Raw genomic sequence first — 17,404 nt, 5'->3', positions numbered from 1 at the left:
CACCCCTAGTAGTTTGTCATTGTTTTCTGCCTTTGTGTTTGGAGCTCTTCATAAAACAGTGAGCCATATTGAGACCGTTCACTTGATTTATTTAGCAGATAGTTGAGTAACACCAAAACTAAAAGCTTTCATGTCATCAGACTTTATGAGCTCACGTCATCAATGATCTCCAGTCTGTCATCTCTAAAAATACATTAACTGCCTTTTTTGTACATGTGTAAATGATCATGAATGTTTCATTAAAAGAACATTTGATTTGACCCATTCTGAATAGTGTTTAATGTTATTTCTGACCTTTATTGATAAAACTATATTCTGTAACAGGTGTGACCAGAGAGGAGCAGCTGACACACTCTATAAGAACAGGACTCACTCACTCAACCACTGCAAAACTCTTTATTATGATTATCAATGATAATAATGCATTGTATTCATAAAGCACCGAGTATTTAAGCGCTACAAGAGAAACAAAAGAAATACAGCAATTAGGAATCAAATTAAAATGGACTCATCAGAGGGCTCATCTCCATCTGCTGTCAGTATTTACATGATGTACAACAACTGTGTGAAGGAACAACACACACGTTCCATGAATCATGAGAAATATGAGAGCTGAGCTGCACCTGGAACACTAACGGTGATGTCATGGCGTCCTGGAGCTCAGCAGACACACTCAGGGGGGTTCAGGTCCTCTTCAAGGTCAAAAAGGTCTGGAGGTCCTTCAGCTCTGGATCCTCCAAGACCATCATCTCTGCTCTCTGGTCAGTCTAGCTTCGGCTGAAAGATACGACAGCAAACACGTCTTATAATCACTGAAGTTCAGTTCAGTTTTATTCATATAGCACATTTTACAATCAGAAGTTGTCTCGAAGCACTTCACAGAAACCCAGAGCTTGAGACCCAGAGCCTGAACCCCCTGAAGAGCACTGTGGCAAGGAAAAACTCCCTTTAAGAGGAAGAAACCTCGAGCAGGACCCGTCTCTTAAGGAGGAACCATGTATCCTCTTAACAGGTCTGTGATCCATTTTGAAGAAAGTTACATGTATATGCAATTAATAAGACTGTTTTAGTCCAGGAGCTCCTTACCGTAGTTGAGGTATATACACATGTTGACAGGCCACGTCTCATCTGAACCGCACCGTTGGTGGTCCGAAAAAACTGCTATCACTGTGGAGTAGATGTTTGGTTAAAACAGAAAAAACAGAAACGGGATCCATTTCTAAGAGTTGTGTAGTTCTAAAGTGCCCTCTTGTGTGTAATATTTGAAGAGTTGCTTTTAAGTAGTTACAGGTTTTGTTGTATTTCTGTAGTGTCCTACTTGAATCATAGAAATTTACTTTTTAAATGTTTTGCTTAACATTTGGCAGAAGGAGCAGAAACTCCATCAGCCCCCACTTTGTCCATGGTTGATGTGAAACAGATGAGCATCCATTATTACTGAACTGGTGTGTGTGTGTGTGTGTGTGAAAAGCAAATTGATCACTTGCAAGTATGCAAGTACTACTACACATAATGCAAGCAGGGAAACGCTGCTTTTCCCTCTCACCACATCCTATCACCACTGTACTACTGTAATGCGAGCGAGCTGGTGTGGATGTTTCCTGCGTGGCTTTGTGGTGGGCTGTTCGTCTGCGTGTCACCGGCATCACCCTGTGTCGTATTTCTGCTACCTATCAAGGAGACGACGTGTATCCAGGTGTTGTTTTCGCTCTGGATCAGTCATGTTTTTGTTGTCCGGGCCGTTGCTCTGCTGTGCTCAAGCCTTCTGGGGAAAAAGCCTTAAATCCCACAGCAGTTATAATCTAGTTATAATCACCTTAACTGAGCTAACCGTTGCTGGGATCCCACTGTAAGGATGGCTTGGTTGTGAGAGGGTGAAAGTTGTGGTTTCTTTTTCGGAGCTTCGGTTTGTTAACCGTTTGTGTGCTGTCAGATCACGGGGCGGTGTTGTGACGGTGTAGACAGTGGGAACAGATTGCCTTAAACGGAATTATTAAGGTAATAACACTACTCATACCTGTTAATAAATCATCCCTCCCACTGTCTCGGACGTTGCCTAATCTAAGATGATTTTAAGAGTAAGATTATGAATAGTATTTAGAGTGAATAGGTTTTAGAACAGGGCTGTAGCAGTTACTTTAAGGTATTTGAACTGTGTTTTAGTTGTTTAAACTTAATAAATATCCTGATATAGTTTCTTAATTTATTTTTGTTTTGGACCACTGCATCCTGAAGCCATAGGTGTTTTCACTTTAGGTGCCATAGTTGACATACATCACTGCAGACAGCCGGCGCTCTGAGGTTTGCATCCGTGCTTTAATCTGACGTGTTCCACAGCAGCGAGCTTTCTCAGTGCAGGTCAAAGGGGAGGAAGAGCTGAGAGGTGACAGCTGAGATGCACGCCGCCGCTCCTCTGGGGGTTCGGTCTTCATACTTGATGGCAGTTTTTTTTTGTTTTTTTTTAATTTCCTGGCTCTCATTTTGACGTGCCTGCCCCTTGAAGCTGCTATTTAATCTTAACACACTCTAGTATGAATTGTATGTACATGTGTATGAATAGTGATGATGTATGGGCTGTGTCAGTGAAATGAGTTCCTATTTATTTGATGGGTGCAGGGCAAAAAAAAAAGAAAAAACTAAACCGCCACCAGTCAGACGCTGGCAGCTGTGGCTGGCCGTGTGTTCTAACAGCCATGTTTGGAGATGGTTCTGTGTTCTATAGCTGACCAGTATTCAACATGGCAGAGCGGACCCACCGTGGCCTCGAGGCCTTCGGCCAGTGTGGGTTTCAGTCACTTAAGTGAGAACACTGACCGATCCGACCTTGTCCCGTTGATGTTGAACCGCCTCGTCACAGCCCGACACAGTCAGGTTCTACAGTTTCATATGAAGTGCCTCCACTGGGCTTAGTATGGAGAAGATGTGTGAATGTGTGTGTGTGTGTGTGTGTTAAGCTTGGGTACTTGCACACAGGTGTGCATACTGACGAAGGTGCACAAAGTTAATCTCTGACGGGGGACCAAGCTACTTAGTGTAACTACTGATACTGTGTCATGGACTGAAGTCCTGAAGTGTGCCACGATTCCTAGACACTGTCGGGATGTGTGAACTGTTTGCTGCTGACTCACTGACCAAAGTGACCAAGCGTCCCTCTCTCTCACCTCCACCTGGCCAAACGCCACGGCGAGCTCGTGTGGAGAACTTCTAACAGTAATAAGCGACGGAGAGCTGCTGCCCTCATGTGGATCGTTAAGAGGAAAAACTGGTGAAGTGTAAAGATGTGAAAACAGATCTAGAGTGAGTGGTTCCTGTCTCCACAGCACATCCCCACTGCTCCCCGTCTCCTCTCAAGTGGGTGGTTGTAACCACACCTTTGTGTTCTGTAGCTCCATCAGAGAAATTACTGAAGCAAACACTGTAGCTGGTTGCGGTGGTTGACTCAGAGGGCGATCTGGATCAGGGCGCGGGGACGTGACCGCTCTCTGTAGATTTATTGTGACCGTGGTTCGTGTGAGTCTCTGCTCCTCGGAGGCGGGGGTGGAGCGGGGCTAGCTTTCTCTACTTTGTGAAAATGTGATATTCCAGTTTTGCCTAACCTTCAGGAATAAAATGTCTTGCACAAACATTCCCCCTAACCAAAATAAAGTTTGCAAACACGAACCCTTCGAGTGACTCTTTTCTTTTTTTGTTGTACGTGCAGCTCAGGTAAAGCTGTGCAGTGTGTGGACCTACCAGGACCCTCAGTGTGGGACTCAGTCTTCATCATGTAACCTCCCAGGTCTTCATCCTGCACGTTAAGATCTGACCTTCACTCTCTCACCTCCTACAGCTCAATGAATGAAATAATACAGTTGAAAATCTCCATTCATTACATAGTGGAATATGTTGAGAACAAAATGGCCGCCGGGGTACCTGTGGCTGTGCTGGTCCTCCAGAGACATGTCTCCACACACCATCACTGTCCCGAAGCAGAGCGTCCTCCACGGAGTCTCCAGACTGTGTCACGGTGCTTAGTGTGAACCTGCTAAATAAAAGTTATGTGAATTAGTCAAAGTGTCATGATTGAATTAACAGTTTTTACAGATGTAGACATTTACAGAAGAGAATTAGGGGCCACTGAAAAAGTCTTGACAGAAAAAATTATTCTGACTATAATCTCAGAATACTGAGATTAAATGTTCTATTTTTTCCTGTAGCAGAGCAGCAACCACAGCTCCACCAGAGACAGTCACCAGCTTGATATTGAACAGGCAGAGGGGGGTGCACCGTTCCTGGAAGTACTGCAATACCAGGTCGATGCGTGGAGTGGACGGAGCAAGCCCCTATTCCATCTCCCTGATCCAAAAATCAATTTAATATATGGTCCCCGGGTAGGGGACGTATCAGATATTAAACTGATAAGAACAGATACTACACTTGATCTTAGCCAAAAGGCCGAGAAGCGATAACTTCCACCAACGAAGAAGAAGGGGGTCATCCTGCAGACCTTCAGTCTCACCTACGGTTTAAATGTTTGTGTCTATGATAAAACTCCACGAGAACAAAACTCTTCCAACAACACACTACATGTAAGTATTTAAGCGGTTTAGTGTTTTATTTTCACGAAAATATAAGTTTGGATCTAAACACCTCGGTGGCGCTTCCGGGTCATGTGACAGCCTGCGGTCCAATCAATAAAAAGCGAATTGTATTGAAGTCATAAATCACAAGCTGAACGTCTCTCTCGGCGAAATAAAATGCTTTAATACCATCAGACACACACAGTGAAGAACATGTGAATTATTTCATCAAGTTTTTTCTGGTGGAAGGAAATAAAGTTTAATCTGTAATGCTCTGAAACACGTGCTCTACCGCCCTCTGCCGGAGAACCGGAAGAACTTGAGTTAGTAAAAGTCCAAGCGCCTCACAGATGAGCGCTGATGTGTCTGCAGGTGAGAGGAAAATATTTTCTTACATACTGACATTTAAACTAACAACCATAAATAAGTGAATATTATAGAAGAACAAATGGCACCATGTTGAAAAATGATACCACAAAGTTCATACATACAATAAAATACTTTAGAAGACATAATGTAAGACACAAAATTATTGAAATTGTAATTAAACCGTTCCCTGTCGTGTTGTGGTTCACGGAGTGTCCACTGTGAACGGAAGCTAGTGGGCTAGGTGTAATTAGCGCTACTCTCGGCTAAAGAACGGACACGCTAGCGCGCTAATGCTAGCTGTTTACGGTTAAACGTGCTAGCACGCTAATGCTAGCCGACTAAAAACCATACAAGTGGGGAGGGTTAATTAATGGAGGAGCTGAACAAAGACAACAGGCGCCACATCACACCAGGTGGACTAGACAAGAATATATTAATTCTATTTGTGGATCTGTTGCTGATGAGTTTGTGACTCTTCTGACTCAGGATGGCCGCCGCTCGACTCCACGGACAGGTGGGACGGAACCAGGTCACTGGACGACTGCCAGGCTTCACGGTGAGCTTCACCTGTTGTGATCCTAAAGATGAACAGTTAAGATGCTTCTTAGACTTTATGACAACTGAAACATTATTGAACTTATTGAACATTTTTTTGTATTGACTCCACATAGACTGATCCCAACGGCACCACTGTCAGAGCAGATTACCAGGAATTATCCTAGACCACAATCTTATGAACGAAGCAGTGTCCTTAACAGATTTATCTATGTGTACAAATAATATAAATAGATCATCAGACTGATGTTCTGTTTAACCTGAGACATCAGAGTCCAGTTAAGACATTGTCCAAGTTACAAACGCTCCATTGCTGCCCTCTGCTGGCCTGTAAAGAACACAACAGCAGCATTTAAAAATATTCTTTAACACCAGTTGACAAGATAAAAACACAAACACACAAAAACACTTAAAGATGCATGTTTAATTTACAATGCAGCAGACATGTCAATGAATATTTTATACTAATTCACATGCTAAATAATCAGAATGTTGTTCAGTGTATTTTACTTTTAATGTAAATAAACATTACAGTAAATCAAAGGGCAGAAATATACACAGTGGTTTCATCAAACAGTGGAATGATGTCATGTTTGTGTCAGTAACAGAACACGTGTTTGTCACAACACTTCTGTGATTTTAGGTTTTTCATTGAACATGTTATCAGGGGAGAGCGCGAACGCAGTCCCCCACTACCAGAAATTATGCAGTCGAGATTCCCACATTTGGGGAATTCGCAGGGGTCAGCACAACCTAGAGTGCAATGGCTGAGCCTCGCCCTGGGTGAACCACCTTCTTGATCATGGTATCTCCCCTGCCAGGTAAGTATGAGTTGTACACGCCACCAACAGGGGGGTCTTTCACACACACACCGTTCTGCTTGATGGTTTTATATAGAACATAATATACAAGAGACTGAAATCAGGAGGCCGACTGCACATGATGGACAAACTGTACACACTCTCCAGAGGCTGATGAAGATAATACACGTTTTATTTTAAACAACACTGCTCACATTTCCCATCATGCAATGCAGCACAACAAGGCTAACCTTAAAACATGTCATGTATTTACTGTCCCACAGACGACCAACAGTTGGACCCCAGATTAAAGGAGCCACGTCTACATGTTGATGTAACCACTGAGTGTTTGATCCACATCTGACATTCAGAGAAAAGAGGAAAAAACACACAAACCCACATGTTCTCTGCTCCCTGTGCAGCCACTTCCTGTTCCTTTGTTAACTCGTGGTGGACAACTGACTGTCCTCTGACTGCTGCCACCTACTGGTGGGGGGTGTGAACTGCACAGGATGATGTGGGATGGAGGAACACTGCTGTAGACACAGACACAGATCAGAACTGATGAGAACTTTCTTTTAAAGTGACACTAGCATTTTGTAAAATTCAAAGCTGTCTGGGGAGGGTGCTGGTTCTGCTGAGTGGTTCACAATCATTGGTAATAACTCCCAAATACTTTCTTTCTCCACAGAGAAGCTGGGACCAATGTTCCGGGGACTAATGGGCAGATTTCGGCTAGCCAATCAACCTGTCCCAAACATCCTGTACGTGGACCGTGGGTGTTTCTGTGCACAGGGACCTACAGCAGCAGAAACTTTATTCCAGCCATGGGTGGACAATGAGGAGCTGAAAGGTCCGGCTGGGCTGGATGAGAGTGGAGTGAGTCTCTTCAAGACACCAGGTCTGAAAGAAAAAGACAAAAATGACATTTACAGCTTTGATCATGTTATAACACATTGTGCCTCTGTGTTCTCTTACAGAGGCTATAGATGAAATGTGGGCAGCACAGCAGCGCCACCTGGACCCTCCAGACGTAATTATGTATCGAGTGGCACGTACCACAACCATAAATGGAATGAACCTGCCCTACTACAGATGTCTGCGTGGAGGGCTTCCATAAAACCCTACCCAGCATGATCCCAGGTGTCCTACTGTTGTCTGTAACAAATCAGGTAGAACATTTACAATGGTACTGTGCCATCAATGTGATGCTCTGATTTGGGATCTGCAGGTCCCCACTGTGCAGCACGCCCCTATCAGGTTTACCTGAGAAGCTGCATCACAGGACCTGTTCTGCACTGATCCATCGTCTCCACATGAAGAGGTGGTTCAGCCTGGGCAGCCTGATCCAGAGGAGGGTGATGAAGCCAGGGAGGAAACTTCAACTGCTCACCCCCCGGCTTTTGTGAGTAGCTTGTGTGCCTCTGCCATGAAATGAATGAAAACAACACAGTGGTTTAGAACAAACGTTTTATCTTACCGGATTTCTTCGCTATTTCCTGCCAGGAGGAAGCCTGCAGTCTCAACCCTCTTCCTGGCTTCAAAGAGCTGGAGATGTTTTGCTCTGCTCTGGTGGAGATCGGCCTGTCTGATGATCACCTGTCGCTCACTGCCGAGCAGAGGGACGAGCTGCTCCAGTTGTGGAAGCTGTGGAGGAGCATGATAAGCAGCCTCACAAGTTCAACCAGCTGTACAGGACACACACAATGTACCGCCGCACGAGGAGAGACGAGCTGGTTGAAGCTGCTGTGGTACAGAGAGTTAAGATGGACGTACGGTATGCAGCACACAACACAACAGTCAGTACAACAGGAGGATGTACACACTAGGGAAGCTGTGTCTCTCTCCAGTCCAGAAGGAAAGCCAGGAGAGGATCCAGCACCAGGTTTTGTCTGAAGATGCAGTCTTGAGCAAAGCTGGAATTTTATCAGCACTTCATCTGACGCCAGGAGAGGTCCTCAACCTGCACTCCACATCCATCTCCTCCTGAACTACACCAGCCAGCACTCCCACCAACAGACTGCCACTAAAGGGGGCACATAAGGCCGCCAGGCAGCCAAACCTCTCCTCCTCCACCTGTCCCCACAGCACCTGTTAATCAGACCCTCAGCCCGCTGGGCAAAAGCTACGCAGTGCAAGCTGAAGGAAAAGCCCTCAGGCTGAGGAGCAGAAGTGTCACATGTACAAAGACTCTGTAAAATCTGTGGCCAACCAACCCCGGAGCATTAAACAAAATACAAAAACAAGGTGTCTGCCCCATGAAAATGATGTCTGGATGAAACAGTTTAACAGCTATGAACTTCCCCTCTGTGATTGACACACTGGAGTCATCAGATGTAAACAAATAAAATAAAAATATGTAACTAATAGCTGTACATAATCCATTATTGTTGACCTTGTTTGTTCCTATAAATAATTTAAACAATGTATTTTTATGATTCATCTTTGTTGAAGTGTTCTTCTGTTTCTTGCTTATTAAAGCCTTCAGAGAAACAGATGCTCAGTGATTGAATATCAATTGATTAAACTACTGAAGTATAATTCTTACATTTAAAAACAAACAGGGCTCTTGACAGTCATGAAATCAACAGTTCTCTGCTGAAAAAAACAAACATTTCAGCAGACATACTCACACAGACCGAGGCCTGAGAGGCAGGACGGCATCCAGAAGCAAGAAGGCCTTCAAACAGGACCAGACCTTCTGCTCTACAGTCTCCAAACAGCTGCTGACAGCGGTTGTTGAGGCAGTTTATCAGTTGGTGTCGTCCCACAGAACCAGAGCTCCTGACCAGGCTCCACTGTGGAACACATGGTGCTTCAGCCTCTCCTGGGAACAGGACTGGGGGGTGATGTCCTCCTCTGACCGGGCTCCATGTCTGTGCAGGTGTAGGCTTCCTCCAGCCACCATCCCCAGGACAGCTTTCACCACCTAAACAGAGTCATACTTGTAACAAATGAAATATCACTGATTTGTTCCAGGTCAAAATACTCACTGGCTCCTTGTCAGTAAAATGTTTCTGGAACATCTTCCTTTGAACACTGCTGATGTGGGTCAGTGCTGCGTGTCCTCTGTGTCTTCCTGTCAGTAAAGACATCACATCACAATGCTGACCTCCAGCAGACTTGAACATCTATCAACAATCCTGAGCTGTCACTCCTGGGTCCAATAAACTCTACAACCATGAGTGAAAAATGTTTGTTTAGCTTTAAAATAAACACGTACCTGCACCAGGTGTGTTTGGTTTGAATGAAACAGCAACATCTCACTGGCCTTTTCTCCCACATCTGTTTTTCAGCAGCTTCGTTGGAGGCTCAGATTAGCAGGTTAGCAAAGACTAGCCTAGAGTCCACCGTTAATAATAAGAGGGTTAAAAAATAAACTATTAGCATGTCATCAACATTACAGCAGAACATCGTGGTTCAGCCGGTGTAACCTCTGCTGCTGCGCCACACACGTGGTTGAGGTCAGGGTTATGGTGGAGGAGGAGCTATGCTACTCATGCTAGCTTTAGCATCTTTCCTCGAGGCTGCGCTGACTACGTGAACTGACTCGAGTTAGCTTAGCTAAAGATACGAGTGCTGCGACCAAACGTTAGACTGAACGGACTGAAACGATGCGATAACACGCACAGACCTGTTTGTCTTGTGGTGGAGTTCACTGCTCGTGTTGACAAAACGTCCTTTCAGCGACACCTCGCGGTCACACCTGCGCTCACTTGATGCTTGATTATGATGTGACCCTGCATCAAAACACACCACTGCCCCCCCGCGGTGTGGCGTGGTAACAACCACAAACCAAACAAAACACAGGTTTGATTTATTGACGCCAAAGACGGATCAATTTATATAAATGAGCTGGAAAAGATGGACGTAGCCATCGTGACGTCACCCATTGGTTTGTGAACCACTGCTATGAAGCCACTATTTTGCTTATTTCCCGGTCGCCATCTTGGAATCTTGGAGCCAGCCACTGTAGAAGTAGTTCCAGCAGCAAGTTTAATAACGTTCACGTTTTATTTCTCACACATTAATGAACCACAGCTCCACCAGAGACAGTCACCAGCTTGATATTGAACAGGCAGAGGGGGTGCACCGTTCCTGGAAGTACTGCAATACCAGGTCGATGCGTGGAGTGGACGGAGCAAGCCCCTATTCCATCTCCCTGATCCAAAAATCAATTTAATATATGGTCCCCGGGTAGGGGACGTATCAGATATTAAACTGATAAGAACAGATACTACACTTGATCTTAGCCAAAAGGCCGAGAAGCGATAACTTCCACCAACGAAGAAGAAAGGGGTCATCCTGCAGACCTTCAGTCTCACCTACGGTTTAAATGTTTGTGTCGATGATAAAACTCCACGAGAACAAAACTCTTCCAACAACACACTACATGTAAGTATTTAAGCGGTTTAGTGTTTTATTTCCACGAAAATATAAGTTTGGATCTAAACACCTCGGTGGCGCTTCCGGGTCATGTGACAGCCTGCGGTCCAATCAATAAAAAGCTAATTGTATTGAAGTCAGAAATCACAAGCTGAACGTCTCTCTCGGTGAAATAAAATGCTTTAATACCATCAGACACACACAGTGAAGAACATGTGAATTATTTCATAAAGTTTTTTTCTGGTGGAAGGAAATAAAGTTTAATCTGTAATGCTCTGAAACACGTGCTCTACCGCCCTCTGCCGGAGAACTGGGTGAACTGCAGCGTAGTGCTCAGACTGCATTAAAGAAGCAGAAAACCAACGAAACAGAAAATACTCGGGCCGACGTGACGTCTCCACCAATTATTTACTAATAAATAAGGAAATAAGTATGTTTCTATTTGAAAACACTGACAGGTGAATTAATAGTTCTTGATTAATAAAGCAACTAAACACATTTCATAAATAAAGCTGATCCCGTTTTCACAATTTAAATCATATACACTATGGAACTGGTTCTTTTCCAAAAATAAAAGCTCTTTCCTGCATCACTGATTTATTTTCTTCATTAATCACAATGATCCACCGTCATCGTTGCCTTTTGATTTTGTCATTTTCTGAGTTTGAGCCTCAGCGGCCACCGTCGACCTTTTGTTTTGAAGTTAGTTTGTGAGAGGTTAAAGTCCGCTTTACTATAGTATAGTTGTATAATTCAGTAAAAACAGCCGTGTTGTATTTCCGCATTGTTTATGTTGGCTGGAGGTGAAACAGTTAACCAGCACAGACGCTTGGTAAGTCAGCTGTCGATGACTGTTAGCGTTAGCTAGCTGCAGCTCGTAAGCTAGCTCACAGTTAGCAGTGAGCTCCAGAAGCAGCAGCAGCAGCAGAGCTGGATCAATTCTGTCTGTTTGCAGCAGCTTATTGATTATATTTGATCACTTAAAGAGGCAGGACTGTGCAGCGGTCAAAGCGCCATGTTGTCTGCGGTTGTCAGGTCAGCTATCAACAAATGTAAGTGTCCGTGTTTCCTCAGCGGTTTGTTTGTTATTGAAGAAAATGTAGTAAAATGTATGAAAGAAATGATGTTTGTGAAGTGTCTGTAGATACACGAGTTACACTAGTTAGTGTATAAACAACGACTCAGTCAACTTTGAGACACAGTGGAGCGATGCAGGAATATGTAGGTGAAAGTTCACTGGACCAGGTTCACCTAAGACCGGTTACCTTCTGGCCTTATATTTATTTTACGTCACACTGAGACTGTAACCAATCAGATGTATAGATCCATCTATGATAGATAGATAGATAGATAGATAGATAGATAGATAGATAGATAGATAGATAGATAGAATGAAGGTCATATGATTTGTTTCTAACAAGAGCCCTACAATATGTTACTTACTTGAACAGCTGTGAGCTACAAATATAAACAGTTCACGACGTATTGATTGATTGTGAGGATCAGGCAGTGCTGGAAGTACAGCGCTGATTTCACAGTTTTTCAGTTACTTCTCTGTTCTTTAAATCACTGTGGACCGAACAATGATCCGATGTTTCTCATCAGTGTGAAGCTGAAGCCGCTCTGCTGTTTGTGGACCTGGTGTATGGCAAGCCATTCATATCACATTTCCGCCATACTTTAAACGGCGTTTTTTACGTCGTACGCCGCAGAAAACGCCGTTTTCACGTCATACGCCGTACAGCGTTTTCCAAACGGCCACTCATAACGCCACACGGCGTTTTCTAATATTCTAATGATCTCCGCCCCATAACTTGCTCAGCCACTGCAGTTTACTCTTTGTCAGCCTATCAGCAGAGAAGAAGGTTAGACCACACTAATTCATCACAGATCTCCTGTGCCAAAAAGGATCGCTTCGGTCTGGATCTAGAAGACTGTATATATAAGCCTGGATAATGCACAGCCATCATGTTTCATGAAAGAAATAAACTGAATTTTGTTTACAATAGCATTTGTTCACCTTTCTTCTTACTTCTTCTTCTTGTCTTACACACTTAAACCACAGAGAAAAGAACGTATGTTTACTGACTTTTTAAATCAGATTGGATTGATTTCCATGTTAAGCTGGATCCATACTCCGTGAGACAAAGAACTTTTTCCCCTGTGCAGACGTTACGCCCACAAAATGACGTCATTTTTTGTCTCTGACCGCCCGCTGTTCCGCACTCTTGTGCACAGGGTCCGGCCGAACTTTGTCTTTCAAGGCTGTGCGGCAACCATGCTGTGATTGGTCGGAATTTATTGTGGGCGTGATGAATGTGGAGAAGCGCAAGAGCCTCTCCAGGTATATAGGTAGGTGTATAAACAGCGCTGATTCAACAGATTTAATTAATTCAACAATGGATGTTTTTGAGGAGAAGCTTGCTGAGGCAACAACTCCTGGAAGGAGATAGCAACGATACTTTGCACAGAAGAGAGTGTGTGTCGCAAAAAGTGGCGCTACCTGCGCGACAGATTTGCAAAGGCAAAACGCCGTGTGCATATTCGTCTCCTCGTCCATCTCCTTTAACAAAGCTGCAAAATCCATAATGTCAGCTGCTGTACCTTCCTCTGTTCGCAAACACTGGAGGTGGGCTGTGTGTGATGTTGTTCCTGTTTGGTGTCTGACGTGCGCTACAGTGAGCGCACACACGTCTCGCGGAGTATGGTACCTCCATGTGGAAAAGACCTTTTTTTTTATCTCTTACCACCCGTGGAGCGCGTTCTCCGCTCTTTGTCTCGCGGAGTATGGATCCAGCTTTATTTGACACACTATCCTGAAGGACACACCACGTTTTGCAAGTTATGGGGCGGAGATCATTAGAATATTAGAAAACGCCGTACGGCGTACGTCGTGAAAAATGACAAAAAATGACGTCATTTTGTGGGCGTAACGTCTGCACAGGGGAAAAAGTTTTCTGCGGCGTATGACGTAAAAAAACGCCGTTTAAAGTACTGGCGAACGCCGTTTAAAGTATGGCGGAAATGTGATATGAATGGCTTGCCATACTGGTGGACTTCATGTGGTTGTTACATGTTTGTGGTTTTCTCCTCTCTCTCAGACAGAGGACTGCAGCGCCCCACACTGGCTGTGATAAGGGCCATGTCGTCCTCAGGGGGTCCCACCTCTCCCTACACCGCTCTGGCCATCAGCCGCCCTGCACAGTTCATCACACATGTAGAGCTGCACCGGCCGGACAAACTGAACGCCATGAACAAAGCTTTCTGGAGGCAAGAATCCGTTTAAATTCCCAAAGCTCTTTCTTTCATTCTGTCTCCCAATTCATCCTCACGACTGGCAAACATTATTGTGTTTATTGTACATAAGATAATCCTGATCCTGCAGCAGGATTAGGGGATTAAAATACACATGGATTGAAGGTTTCTGTGTTTTCCTCACAGTGAGATGGTGGAGTGCTTTGATGAGATCTCCGGGGACCCAGACTGCAGAGTGGTAGTGGTTTCTGGAGCAGGGAGGGTCTTCACAGCTGGTGGGTCCACAGCTGATCACATGTGTGGTATCATTGCGGTGGAGCTGTATGTTTTACACTGAGCCGCTGTTCAGGTCTTGACCTGATGGACATGGCCGGTGACATCCTCCAGCCAGAAGGTGACGACGCTGCCAGAGTCTCCTGGAACCTCAGAAAAACCATCACCAAGTACCAGGAGACGTTCTCTGTCATCGAGCGGGTCAGAGCTGCTCACCGGGTGAAAACACTGCAGGCGTGACGATGTATGTGGAAATTAAACATGGTTGTGTTGTTCTCGTAGTGTCCGAAGCCCGTCGTGGTGGCTGTTCACGGAGCCTGCATCGGAGGAGGTGCGCCTGCTCTTGCAGTACTGTGTGTTGGTGGTTGTATAGCTCACTGTGGATGTGGTTCTCGGTTGCAGGTGTTGATCTGATCACAGCCTGTGACATTCGCCTGTGCACCCAGGACGCCTGGTTCCAGGTGAAGGTACGACCGCCTCGTTTTATCAGTACATCCAATCAGTGTCTTCCTCTGATGAAGGCTCTCGTCAGTAGTTTGTGATTGTTTTCTGCCTTTGTGTTTGGAGCTCCTTATAAAACAGTGAGCCATATTCCAGACCATTCACTTGATTTATTTAGCAGATAGTTGAGTGTATTTTTGACTCTTAGCACTAACTCTTTATGATGATTATTAATATTAAAACATTAGTTGAAGGAGAGACCAGGGAGGATGCATCTTTAACATAAAAGGAGTTTTACACTTGACTTTGACGTCTGATAAGAGACCATGATATTCTAATCTGTTTCTGCTCTTTAGGAAGTCGATATTGGACTTGCAGCAGATGTTGGAACTCTCCAAAGACTTCCTAAAGTCATTGGCAGCCGCAGGTACTCCAGAATCCACATGCAGACACTTAAAAACTCTTTTCTTTTTCTAATGTAACTATTTTTAGTCTTGTGAACGAGCTGGCTCTGACTGCCAGGAAGATGTACGCTGATGAAGCCAAGAGCAGCGGCCTGGTCAGGTAAACACGTCACCAGCTGATAGCTGCTGGTGTTGGTCATGAAGTGAACCCATGTATTTTTCTTTTCTTCTACAGTCGAGTGTTTGCAGATAAGGAGGCCATGATGGCTGTAGCTCTGGAGATGGCCGGGGAGATCGCAGGGCGCAGCCCGGTGGCCGTGCAGGGTACCAAAGTCAACCTCATCTACTCCAGAGACCACAGCGTGGCCGAGGGACTGAACTACATGGTGAGAACACACACATCCAGAACATAGCCCTAAGCTTGCCTCCACTGTTCTGGTCAAGATTGGCCCAGCAGCAAACTTTGTGCCTAAAAATGAAGTCCCGGAGGACGTAGGGTTAACGTCTACATTTCTGACGTCTGTTCAGGAGCAGAATGTTTCAGTTTGATCGACCCTGATTATTCACTGTTACAGCACAGAAATCTACGTCGTCCAGAAGAATCTGGCTTCTTTCAGGTCCAATCTCTCTTCTGTCTCTTTTCCAGGCTACGTGGAACATGAGCATGCTTCAGACTCAAGATGTGATGAAATCAGCTCAGGCCACCATGGAGAAGAAGAGTCTCAAAGTGGTCGAGTTCTCCAAACTTTAAACATCACAGAGACCAAAAACCTCTGCTGTGGCCTTTCTGTAGGAAACACGGGAGCTGCTCTGTCTGCTCTGTAACACCAAAACTAAAAGCTTTCATGTCATCAGACTTTATGAGCTCACGTCATCAATGATCTCCAGTCTGTCATCTCTAAAAATACATTAACTGCCTTTTTTGTACATGTGTAAATGATCATGAATGTTTCATTAAAAGAACATTTGATTTGACCCATTCTGAATAGTGTTTAATGTTATTTCTGCCCTTTATTGATAAAACTATATTCTGTAACAGGTGTGACCAGAGAGGAGCAGCTGACACACTCTATAAGAACAGGACTCACTCACTCAACCACTGCAAAACTCTTTATTATGATTATCAATGATAATAATGCATTGTATTCATAAAGCACCGAGTATTTAAGCGCTACAAGAGAATCAAAAGAAATACAGCAATTAGAAATCAAATTAAAATGGACTCATCAGAGGGCTCATCTCCATCTGCTGTCAGTATTTACATGATGTACAACAACTGTGTGAAGGAACAACACACACGTTCCATGAATCATGAGAAATATGAGAGCTGAGCTGCACCTGGAACACTAACGGTGATGTCATGGCGTCCTGGAGCTCAGCAGACACACTCAGGGGGGTTCAGGTCCTCTTCAGGGTCAAAAAGGTCTGGAGGTCCAACTCTTTCCTCCAGCCTTCAGCTCTGCTTCGGCTGAAAGATACGGCAGCAAACACGTCTTATAATCACTGAAATTCAGTTCAGGTCAGTTTTATTCATATAGCACATTTTACAATCAGAAGTTGTCTCAAAGCACTTCACAGAAACCCAGAGCTTGAGACCCAGAGCCTGAACCCCCTGAAGAGCACTGTGGCAAGGAAAAACTCCCTTTAAGAGGAAGAAACCTTGAGCAGGACCCGTCTCTTAAGGAGGAACCTTCCTGCTGCCAGTCGGCCGGGTAGAGGAGGAGAAGAAGAGGGAGACAGGACAGAGAGGATGAAGGAGAGAGAGAGAGAGAGAGAGAGAGGAGCAAACATGCAGCAAACACGATACAGTACAGAGCAAACATGACAGCAAGATGAAACAGTGATTATATTATAATGGATATCTATATATATCATCAGTCCATAAGTAGTAATAGTGATTTGATAGTGATCAAAACAAAGATGAGCAGCAGGGGCTGATGAAGTCAATGAGAAATGACGTTTCTCCTTCAACTGAACACATCAGACACAACACGTGCAGTACCTTATAGTAGCAGCAGATGGCAGTGATGGAGGACGTCATAGCCAGCAGGACCACAGTGACCCTGATGATCAGCTCTGTCAGAGGGGCTGAAACAGATGGAGACACGTGATGTGGTCATGTGCTGTCACAGTCATTTCCTTCAGCACTGAAACTATCCTGTGGCCGTCACAGCTCCTGCTGGACTCTATGAAGTTACCTAAGACGGCCAGAGAGCGCGGCTGGCTCACAGAGGAGAAGTCACGGGACCAAACGTGGTTGTGATAAACACAGGTGTAGGTTCCTCGGTGGGTGTGGTCTGCAGCAGAGACCAGGAAGAGGGCGGAGTGATTGACAGCTGGCAGGGTGTAGTTCTGTGCTGTG

At 44.7% G+C, this 17,404-nt stretch overlaps 2 protein-coding genes, 3 long non-coding RNA genes and 3 other non-coding genes across 11 annotated transcripts in view; 3 read left to right on the top strand and 5 right to left on the bottom strand.

Annotated features, from left to right (window-relative positions):
* The window catches only part of LOC114444601 (scavenger receptor cysteine-rich type 1 protein M130-like), a 902,860-nt gene that overhangs the window by 880,034 nt on the left and 5,422 nt on the right, over positions 1–17,404 (bottom strand). The gene's annotated exons all lie outside the window — the stretch shown is intronic.
* On the bottom strand, positions 4,256–4,446 carry LOC114445552 (U2 spliceosomal RNA). Its single transcript, XR_003671663.1, has one exon. It is a non-coding gene; the product is annotated as a U2 spliceosomal RNA (small nuclear RNA).
* On the top strand, positions 4,890–6,705 carry LOC114444649 (uncharacterized). Of its 2 annotated transcripts, none has more exons than XR_003671576.1 (4): positions 4,890–4,931; positions 5,415–5,484; positions 6,127–6,304; positions 6,568–6,705. It is a non-coding gene; the product is annotated as an uncharacterized LOC114444649 (long non-coding RNA). The 2 variants fall into 2 exon arrangements; XR_003671577.1 differs by lacking the exon at positions 4,890–4,931 and adding an exon at positions 5,193–5,341.
* LOC114445581 (U1 spliceosomal RNA) lies at positions 6,148–6,312 on the bottom strand. Its single transcript, XR_003671689.1, has one exon. It is a non-coding gene; the product is annotated as a U1 spliceosomal RNA (small nuclear RNA).
* LOC114444650 (uncharacterized) lies at positions 7,051–8,173 on the top strand. Its single transcript, XR_003671578.1, has 4 exons — positions 7,051–7,184; positions 7,264–7,426; positions 7,515–7,688; positions 7,790–8,173. It is a non-coding gene; the product is annotated as an uncharacterized LOC114444650 (long non-coding RNA).
* LOC114444644 (uncharacterized) lies at positions 8,923–10,164 on the bottom strand. The gene is made up of 3 exons (XR_003671570.1): positions 9,507–10,164; positions 9,277–9,362; positions 8,923–9,212 (listed from the first exon to the last, which is right to left on the bottom strand). It is a non-coding gene; the product is annotated as an uncharacterized LOC114444644 (long non-coding RNA).
* LOC114445551 (U2 spliceosomal RNA) lies at positions 10,366–10,556 on the bottom strand. Its single transcript, XR_003671662.1, has one exon. It is a non-coding gene; the product is annotated as a U2 spliceosomal RNA (small nuclear RNA).
* Positions 11,322–16,017, top strand: LOC114444623 (delta(3,5)-Delta(2,4)-dienoyl-CoA isomerase, mitochondrial-like). 3 transcript variants are annotated; one of them, XM_028419351.1, is made up of 11 exons: positions 11,322–11,501; positions 11,656–11,721; positions 13,771–13,939; positions 14,111–14,199; positions 14,274–14,398; positions 14,480–14,528; positions 14,600–14,664; positions 14,995–15,065; positions 15,131–15,202; positions 15,278–15,428; positions 15,689–15,806. In XM_028419351.1, the coding sequence occupies exons 2-11, from the start codon at positions 11,685–11,687 to the stop codon at positions 15,791–15,793; spliced, it is 933 nt and encodes a 310-aa protein (XP_028275152.1). In that variant the 5' UTR covers positions 11,322–11,501; positions 11,656–11,684; the 3' UTR covers positions 15,794–15,806. The 3 variants fall into 3 exon arrangements, with proteins under 3 accessions (XP_028275152.1, XP_028275153.1, XP_028275151.1); XM_028419352.1 differs by lacking the exon at positions 11,656–11,721; XM_028419350.1 differs by lacking the exon at positions 11,322–11,501 and having other exon boundaries at positions 11,508–11,721; positions 15,689–16,017.

This window comes from Parambassis ranga, chromosome 13 (genome assembly GCF_900634625.1).
Source record: "Parambassis ranga chromosome 13, fParRan2.1, whole genome shotgun sequence".
NCBI lineage: Eukaryota > Metazoa > Chordata > Actinopteri > Ambassidae > Parambassis > Parambassis ranga.
Note: the sequence above shows the minus strand (reverse complement) of the source record. Positions and strands in the feature narration are given on the sequence as shown.